At 36.6% G+C, this 9,917-nt stretch overlaps 1 protein-coding gene across 1 annotated transcript; it reads left to right on the top strand.

Moving 5' to 3' along the window:
* The first annotated feature begins 1,543 nt into the window (after window positions 1–1,543).
* LOC117324047 lies at window positions 1,544–7,819 on the top strand. The gene is made up of 3 exons (XM_033879659.1): window positions 1,544–1,891; window positions 4,871–5,017; window positions 5,780–7,819. Exons 1-3 carry the CDS (start codon window positions 1,711–1,713, stop codon window positions 6,340–6,342), a joined length of 891 nt encoding a protein of 296 aa, XP_033735550.1. The 5' UTR covers window positions 1,544–1,710; the 3' UTR covers window positions 6,343–7,819.
* Window positions 7,820–9,917: the final 2,098 nt, after the last annotated feature.

The following is a 9,917-nucleotide window of genomic DNA, read 5'->3' as shown; positions in this document are numbered from 1 at the left end:
CCTGTCAGTTGAGGTCTCCTAGACACCAGTCCGTCCTTATCAGAACCTGTCAGTTGAGGTCTCCTAGACACCAGTCCGTCCTTATTAGAACCTGCCAGTTGATGTCTCCTAGACACCAGTCCGTCCTTATTAGAACCTGTCAGTTGACGTCTCCTAGACACCAGTCCGTCCTTATTAGAACCTGTCAGTTGAGGTCTCCTAGACACCAGTCCGTCCTTATTAGAACCTGTCAGTTGAGGTCTCCTAGACACCAGTCCGTCCTTATTAGAACCTGTCAGTTGAGGTCTCCTAGACACCAGTCCGTCCTTATTAGAACCTGTCAGTTGAGGTCTCCTAGACACCAGTCCGTCCTTATTAGAACCTGTCAGTTGAGGTCTCCTAGACACCAGTCCGTCCTTATTAGAACCTGTCAGTTGAGGTCTCCTAGACACCAGTCCGTCCTTATTAGAACTTGTCAGTTGAGGTCTCCTAGACACCAGTCCGTCCTTATTAGAACCTGTCAGTTGAGGTCTCCTAGACACCAGTCCGTCCTTATTAGAACCTGTCAGTTGAGGTCTCCTAGACACCAGTCCGTCCTTATTAGAACCTGTCAGTTGAGGTCTCCTAGACACCAGTCCGTCCTTATTAGAACCTGTCAGTTGAGGTCTCCTAGACACCAGTCCGTCCTTATTAGAACCTGTCAGTTGAGGTCTCCTAGACACCAGTCCGTCCTTATTAGAACCTGTCAGTTGAGGTCCCCTAGACACCAGTCCGTCCTTATTAGAACCTGTAAGTTGAGGTCTCCTAGACACCAGTCCGTCCTTATCAGAACCTGTCAGTTGAGGTCTCCTAGACACCAGTCCGTCCTTATTAGAACCTGTCAGTTGAGGTCTCCCCTGGACATCCTACTGTTGACGTTTCCTGCATTTAATCATTTATGAAATATTGGAGGTAGATAATTTATGAAAAATTTGATATAAAGTGATGTCTTAAGATATGTTCCTGACGCATCTAAAACAATGAATTACACGTAATGGAGACAAGGTAGTACCTGTATATCGACAGTATTGATTTCTGTTTTACAGCACACACATAATGTCGATAATGCACCAGGGAACAAGTCGTCACACGACACGCATGTGTTAATCTGCCATCGTAACAGTATATCATCTTTTGCATCAACACGATATGACTGATCTTGGTTTAATATCAACTGGCAATAGTTTTATATCAAATCAACAATTGGTGTCGATCGTTAGCATATCATCTGTTACCTCGTTACCTGTAAACAATTCTGACACATAAACATGGAGGCAATCGATCGAATTTACATGTGAATTAACATGATATTGTCACATAGCTTTATTTTTAGTCGGAAAATTAAAAAATGAATAAATAAGAGTAAATAAATAAATAAATGCTCATAAGGGAAATGCCTTTGAAAATTGGTATATATATATATATGAGAACATCATTCACAATGAATCGTCAATGGTTAAAAAAATGAGTGTGTATTTATTGTCATAGCAACATGTCATTTGTTATTCACGTGGAAAAACAACGAGAGAAGGTAAAGGGCGATCGGGTACTGTGTACCTAGCGCAAAATAGTAGAGTTTCCAAAGAGCAGTAAAAAAAATGTTGTACATGGAAGACATGTGTCAGAGACAATTATAGAAGACAATTATATCAGGACACTTGTTCGTGTCAAACCGCGGGGATAGCTGTCAACATGGCTAAGACACCTGTTATCGCTGCCACGATGGCAGTAGGTTTGATGTTTCTGTTAGAGTTAGTGGGATTAGCCACTCCCCACTGGATGGACATTAAAGGTTTGAAGCTACATTTCGGCGTGTTCCAGATATGTCTGTCGAACGTATGTTTCACCTTTATCGGTTACCTGGGATTTTCAAGTAAGTGATCAACAGCATTGAAATCAATGACAAAATGGCGCCATGCTTTTATCACAGTTAAAGTTTTACAATGACGATATAAATAACAGCGTAGCAACAATGACGCTAGATTCTTGGAACAACACTCTATAGTACAATATTGACGTCTCTTACCAACATCGTAACATTGAATTAAAAACACTATTTTGTTATGTTCTTTTCGAAGTGAATACAATAGCGATACAATTGTTATCATTTATAGCATTAATGTGGCGTAAAACACCACCAATCACTCCAGGAGCACAGGTAATGCTCAATGCACGGCGGATTAGGGTAATACACTGTATGAACATTATAAATGCAGACTGCGAAAGTGGGAGTATTAAAGCCACATACTCCCGAAGAAACATATATCAATGTTTACATTTTGAGCTTTTTACAGTTTTCGTACATGATATATACCTAACAGATTATCGTTAATCAGAAACTGAAAGAAAATGTGTACTTATGAAAGTATACGGGGAATTCCCAAAAATAATAACTGTGGCTGCCGGACCAAGTTTCTCTGAAAATTAGTCCCAAAATGCAACGGCGTATTTAACAGTCCATACAAAATGGCGGAACAGCGAAAGTGTGGACCTGCGAAAACGCACACAGATTCTGCCAAAAAAAAGACGCAAAAGTGAATGGAATCGGCAAAACCCGAGTATTTCCTTAGGAAAGAAACTGATTCGTTGTAACTTTTGAAAAGAAAAGAGAATAGACTCGAAATCCGATTTTGTCGGACGTATATTGGATTGCTGGTTAGCTTTTGAACATTATCAACTTCACCGATCTAAACTTTTATCGGTGTTTTGTTGTATGCATATCGCTACAATTTAAAATTAAGTATTTAAATGTAAACTACGTTTGTTTATTTTGTTCTGTTATTACCCGAATATTCTGTTAATATGTTTAAAGGAAAGCATGATTAGGCCAAGTTCGCGCATGCTCGATATGTAAACAACAGCCATGTGCGTAGTTTATGTGCAGTGCACGTTGTTATAGCCTCGTTCTCGGCTCCGTGACAAATCTCGCGATAAATATAAATTCGGCGAGTTATTTTTATACACTGATGTCTCAAGAACTCCCCTGGTCAAGCGTCCAGGCCAGTGGTAATTTTAATGTTAGGAGAGTGTGAATGAGCATCTTGGATTGTCATTAATACATGTATGCAATTTTAGAATTTTAGGTTGTTTGGGAGTATGTGGCACGAACAATATATGTCAACTTATATCGCTGATTAGACTGTCTAATGTGGGATTTCGCCTCCATATTGTTAAATCAACAACGATATCATAATGACCAATTTACTAATGAAAAGACGATTGGTAATCACTGTAACTAACACCTTACACAGACCCCTTTATCTACCAGTGGTTACATATTTTATAACTTCCTAATGGTAGATAAAACGTTTAAGTTATAGTTTATACGAGACTAACGTGATAAATGCATGTCCAGTTTTCAGGGAAACGGCTCTCAAGTTAAATAAATGAATTTAAAACATACCTCTTTTTCTTTGTCGTAATCGTAGTTAGGCAGATATTATCGATTCTTTTCCGCCAGCCCATTATCGTAATAATTATGTACTGGTTTTAAATTTACAAAAATCGCATTTCTTGTGTAGTATCCAAGTTAAAAGTAAGTTTCATAGTACTTCTGTTACACATAATACCGTTATATCAATAAAAATAGACGTTGTGTTTTAGGAAATATGATCATATCCTCGAGAGTTGATTTCTAAACAAACCGCTACTCCACAACTCTCTTTAAATATTCTACTGGCGTTATATCTTATGCAGGTGTGTTTTTATCAGTTTTCATGTTTTTCATACTGAACAGAAAGATGTTTAGGTTGAAAATAAATTAATTGCAATATAACATTTGTATGCCACACCTAGGCTGGCCTTTGCATCGTCCATAGTTTTATATGTAAGAGTCATACACATTATAACATTACGGCCAGCGTCACAATTTAGACTGCTCCTCATTTAAAGTCTTCAACTGGGAAACAGTATTTTGATAGAGGTTTAAGAGATTTAACTCAGAAACACTCTAAAAATGTGAAATTCTTACAATAACAAATTTGACGTGAAGTATTTCAAAATAAAATAGTGTATTGAACATCGATTATGCTCGCCATTGTGACCTGATTTTTTACTCTTGTTATTGTGACCTGATTTTTATATTTGTCATTGTGATCTATTTTCTTATATTTGTCATTGTTATCTAATTTTCCTACTTGTCATTGTGACTTGATATTTTGTTCTTGTCAATGTAACCTGATTTGTAGCAGTGAGCTATATTCTTTACTATGTTGAAGACATCATTTTGGTTACATTTTGTCGTGGCATGATAGTTTGTCGTGGCTGGATAGTTTGTCGTGACAGGATAGTTTGTCGTGGCAGGATAGTTTGAAAATTACACAATCGATATATTCATAATGATAATGTTCTACAAGTTGTCGGAATACAATGTATCCACGTAACAAGTATTTTAGAAGTAGACTTATTTGTTGAGATGTACCTTATCCATGGATGTGAATCGGACGTACATGTAGATTACTTGTTCTAGGAAAATATATCTGTCAGCTGATGGAGTTTTAGGAATACTATCAAGAGAGTAATCCCGACAATATTAGGCCATGCACCTGATATACTACCAGCCTCCTGATTTCCTTTTTACTGCGTCGACACACCAGATATCACTCCTTATTATTACGACATTCGTACTCCGTCCCCGACACACCAGATATCACTCCTTATTATTACGACATTCGTACTCCGTCCCCGACACACCAGATATCACTCCTTATTATTACGACATTCGTACTCCGTCCCCGACACACCAGATATCACTCCTTATTATTACAATAACCGATAACATGGTAAAACGTTTGATTATGTTAATGCCTATTTTATCAATAAATTGACCCCGATACATTATTTACTGTTTCAGTACATTATCTCGGCTTCGCCGCATGCCAGAGCATTGGAGCCATCATAATGCTTTTGACAACAATTTCGGGCATAGTTGGAGCTACAAATGGGAGAAGACCAGAAAAGACCATCATAAAAAACCTAGCGGCCCTCTCCTTTGTATCAGGTAATGTTGTTTTTTTGTTGTTTTTTCATATTACTGTTTTTTGCTTGTTTGGTTGTTTGTTGTGCCACCAATACAAGCATTGTCATTAATTCCTGACATCCAAAGAATTAACAAAATAGACACAATTGGACAGCACATCTAAATATAGAAACAGATACAGTGTACAAATGTACGTGGAATACAAAACTGACTATTAAGCTTATACACAAGGAAAACTTAGTTAAAGTTGCCACAAAATATATTACTGTTCTATTTATTTTTAAGATAACAACTTTGAGTAAGTGAGATTGCCAAAACGGCCACTAAGCAACATCTAAATACCATCATTATCATTTTTATTTATATCGTTATTGAAAAAGTAAACACTAATACTTCACGTACTATATGGGGTATTTCATGGAATCGTTTGTTGTAACTCTTATTTTAATAACAACGCTTAATTAATGTAATGATTAATTACATTAAGAAACAACAACATTAACAAACGCTAATATAGTCACCCTATTCCATCTGGCAGAATATAGCACGCGATAACCCAGAAATAAGTCTGTAAACCAAATAATACACCTCTAATATACTAAATGATTCGTTCGGTAACTATATATACAATACACTAGAACTTTTTTCATAAAATCACGTTTTTGTTATATGTTATGTTCACGACGCTAATATAACAATATCAAATTAGCAGGTTACTAGGTATAAGACGTCAGATATCACAGTTTCATCTTTTTAATTAATTAAATCCATTGACTTTCACAGCCTTTTTCATCCTGACGTCTGTGACCTGGTTTGCCTTGTCTTTCTACAATAACATCGGTGTCTTGTACAGCTTGTACACGTCCGAGCCTGTCACGTTGGGCTATTCCTTCGTCCTGTCTACTGTAAGTGGCATCGGTATGCTTGTGATAGCAATTACATGCTGTGTCATCGCCCAAAATATGCCTGCACCTCCACTGGTCGCACAAGCCCCCCAGCCAGTTGGACAGCCAATGATCATCATGGCGACCACTAACCAACAGTTTATGTATCAGCACCCTAACGGCCAACAGCCAATAACAGGTCAACCTCAAGGACATTTTCAAGGGCAACAGCAACTCGTTTCTCAGCCACCTAATAACGAACAAGGGAATTTGGCAATGCAGCCGACATATCTTCCAAATCAGCCAGGGTACGGACACCCTGGCGCTCCACCTGGTGGTCAGCTAGGGAACATCCCACCTCCAGTCTATAGTGGCCAGCCATCGGCTAGTGGAGACTACGGTCCACCGGCTCCAAACCCTGCCTTACCTGGAGGCATGACCGAAAAACCGCCTTTGCAATAAAATATCCTTCAGTTGATTGTACAAATGTATGTAGATCTAGGAAAGCTAAATGAGAGTTGGTTTAAAGACAGACAAGTTTTACCAATGGTAAGCAAATTAAAGTCGATAAAAAAACAAAGCAATTGCTCGCCTATACCTAGTTAACATTGAAGGATCTGCATGTCCAGGTACGATTGAGATTTGTGAACTTTGTGTTTTGTTTTAAGATTCGTTGTGCTGTGTTCACAAAAAATTATACTATATCGTGAAACCTATACTTTAGTATATCCATGGGTAATTGGCGAACAGCATTGGGCACATATCAGCTAGTTAGTGCTTGAAGTTGCCTGGCAATTTATGTTCGTAAGAATATCTTAATATGTTATTAATTAGTTCGTTAATTTATTTCACCAGCAGTTTTGCATTATAACCACCAGCATTAAAACTATGCCGTTTATCTTTTTTAATAGATATTTCTTGTTTTATCTGTTTTGAGTACAACATGAATTCACAAATCTTAATATGGTTGTGACACTATCAATTTGAAAAGACATGCTCCTGCCTAGGTAGTTGTATTTCATATCCAATGATTTGCTAAGGGGTGTGTAGACAGGGCGGGGTCAGTAGGACCTGTGTGTAGTGTATAATGCTGTCTCACTCAGCTAACACCGCATGTTTCTTTGTGTCAGTTGGTAAGGCAGTGTAGATCATGGATTCGATTCCTGTCGGGGCACTTGACAGGAATATTTTCCCAGTTGATTACTAAGTATTACAGGTATTGGTCATTTTAAACGTGGTTTTGCTTGTAACGCCTAAATAAGTCTCGAAGCTTTGTTTTAGCTCCATGACACTAAATTGTTGAACAGATTTTTTCTCTTCGAAATTACTAGGCCTCTGTATCAGCCAGACAAAAAGACGTTATAAATAGTGACGTCATTTTTTACGTTATGGGCATTTTAAGCCAATGAAAAAGATTGTTACAAGCAAGATTAGATCATTTAAATACATAACAAAACGCTATCTTAAAAGTTCAGTGTCAAATGACTGGTCGACAGGTCTGAGATGATCATATGTTAACTTGACATCTATAATATCGATTTGTGTCATTTCATTAACGGCTGCAAGATTAAACTGTATCATCGACTCGAGTGGCTATATTAGTCCAGCTGTCCCTGCAGGTGCGATTTATTACTTATCGGCTATTTGGCACAGGTAATTCTACACAATAACAGGATTTTAGCAAGTGCGTCAGGTTTCGTCTTTTGATAAAAACGCCATTGTTATTTCCATGAAAACATCGAGGAACGTTTTGTTATATACAATTCATTTTGGTTTTCCTTCAAGTTGTTATCATTGTTGTTGACAATAGTATATTAAAATGATGATTTGTATTGCTTTGATGCCGTTGACATATTTTGTTTCGCTTTTATTAAATTTGTTTTAATGCTTTGAAAAAATTTGTTGTATGATAAATAAAATAACGCAAAAATGGTCCTGACGTCGCTTTAGCTTTTCCTCTGTGTATCGTTAACTTTAATTGTTAAACAGGTCTACTGAAGAAAAAAAGTGTGTCTTTCTAAGGAAAATGTCAGCATATCACGGCTGGTCTGACTTGGAATCATTAGGACATTGCCCTGCAAGATGGGCGTAATAATTGTACCTGCTGCACCATTGATCATAAGAGAGGGCTAAATCTTAGATTTTGCATTTGATCTTCTTTTTTAATATTTGTTTCCCAATTATATATGTAAACTTTTTTATTTTGCAACAACTGCGAAACAAGTTATATCAACTTATATTAATCACGCGTGTTGGCCCATGATGGAAGTGCGCGAGGGGTCTTACTGTGGGAGGAAACCGGAGTACCCGGGGAAAACCCATGTGGTCGGGCAGGTGACCCCATACCTCTTCAAGTCCGATCGGGGAAATAAAGTTTAGTTTTTAATTGAGTGCTCGTCACTTTGAGGAAGGCTTTATCCCTAAGCCGAGACATATCAGAGTATTAGAATGATATTTGCTACTCCTGCTTAATGCTCGAACGTATATGTAATGTACATATGTATAATGTGTATATAACACACATAAAACATATCCTGGTGGAGTGAAAATACTTTTTATTTTCAGAAGTCAAAATAAAATTTTCATTTCTGATATCAATATCTATCTTTAACATCGTTAATAACTGAATTCTTCATCAGTAAATACAGAGAAAAGGGCAAATTTCAGATATGGTCCCAGAAATGTTAAATACATCTACAACGTAAACGCTTTTTAATTGAGATGATGAGTGTTGATACAGTATGAAGGGTTGACATGTAGGAGTGTCGGTTTATACATAATATACATATCAAGAGAATTACTGCATCAAAACAAACGTTCTTAGTTATACTATGAAATAGTCCTTCACATCACGTTTTTATATATAGATCTTCAAAACATTCCTCCTCTTCATTTTTTTTATATACAATGTATAAAACTATGATATACTCATCGACATCACGTTTTTATATATAGAAACTAGAAAATAATCCTCCACCTCATTTTTTATAAATAGAAACAATAAAATTGTCCTTCACATCACGTTTTTATATGTAGAAACTATAAAATATTCCTCCACATCACATTCTTATACAAAATGTATATAGAAAATTAAAAATAGGCCTCCACATCACATTCTTATATATAAGAAAAAACTAAATTAAAGTAGTCCTCCACATCATGTTCTTATATAAATAGACTATAAAATAATACTCCACATCACATTCTTATATATAAAAGCTATAAAATAATCCTCCGCATCACTTTCTGATACAGAAAATCTATAAAATAGTCCTCCACATCATTATATATAGAAACTGTAAAATATTCATCCGCCTAACATTCTTATGTATAAAAACAGTACTAATTGAAGACAAAATAGAAAATTTTGATTTGAATTTCCTTGAAATCTTTGATGGTTTTTGTTTGTTTCTTTCTTGTTCTGTTTCTTTTTTTGTGTGTGTGAAATTTCATACCGTATGCAAGGTAAACTTCCGAATGGCAAAATATTTTCCGTTGTACTGTACATATTTTTAAGAGATATTATCGGTATAGGCCCATGCTATCTGCCTTACTCTCGAACACATTAAAACTTACAATGTAGCGAGAGCAATTATCTATTCTGGCTCTCTATCTGTCTTACAGAGTCTTAGTAACAGAAATCTAGATGACATGTCCATTCGAAAAATACTGATTCTACTGCATAGTATCACCTTAAATTGTCATATCATATTTTGCTGGTTTCTGGACATACCGGAATATCTGGCAATGAAAAAGCAGATCGCGCCGCAAAAGTGGCATTATCACTTCCACCAACTGATTTTAAACTTCATTTTACCTATTTTAAGCCGTTTGTTACTAAATTTTTATTATCACATTGGCAAAATGAATGGAATCAATATGTAGACAATAAACAATACTCAATCAAAGGAAATATCGGCGAATGGTCTCCTTGCTACAGAAACAATCGACGAGACGAGGTTGTTCTTGCCCGTCTTAGGATGGGCCATACATATATAACGCATTCTTACTTATTGAAGCGTGAGGACCAGCCCCAG

Source organism: Pecten maximus, chromosome 3 (genome assembly GCF_902652985.1).
Source record: "Pecten maximus chromosome 3, xPecMax1.1, whole genome shotgun sequence".
Classification (NCBI taxonomy): domain Eukaryota; kingdom Metazoa; phylum Mollusca; class Bivalvia; order Pectinida; family Pectinidae; genus Pecten; species Pecten maximus.
This window is presented reverse-complemented; position numbering and strand designations above follow the sequence as displayed.

What these genes read in the sequence shown, in the direction of transcription:
- LOC117324047 (XM_033879659.1), top strand. Translation starts at nt 1,711, where the DNA reads ATGGCTAAGACACCTGTTATCGCTGCCACGATGGCAGTAGGTTTGATG. An exon ending in CGGTTACCTGGGATTTTCAA is followed by an intron (nt 1,892 to 4,870) that starts GTAAGTGATCAA and finishes TTACTGTTTCAG; the next exon opens with TACATTATCTCGGCTTCGCC. An exon ending in GGCCCTCTCCTTTGTATCAG is followed by an intron (nt 5,018 to 5,779) that starts GTAATGTTGTTT and finishes TGACTTTCACAG; the next exon opens with CCTTTTTCATCCTGACGTCT.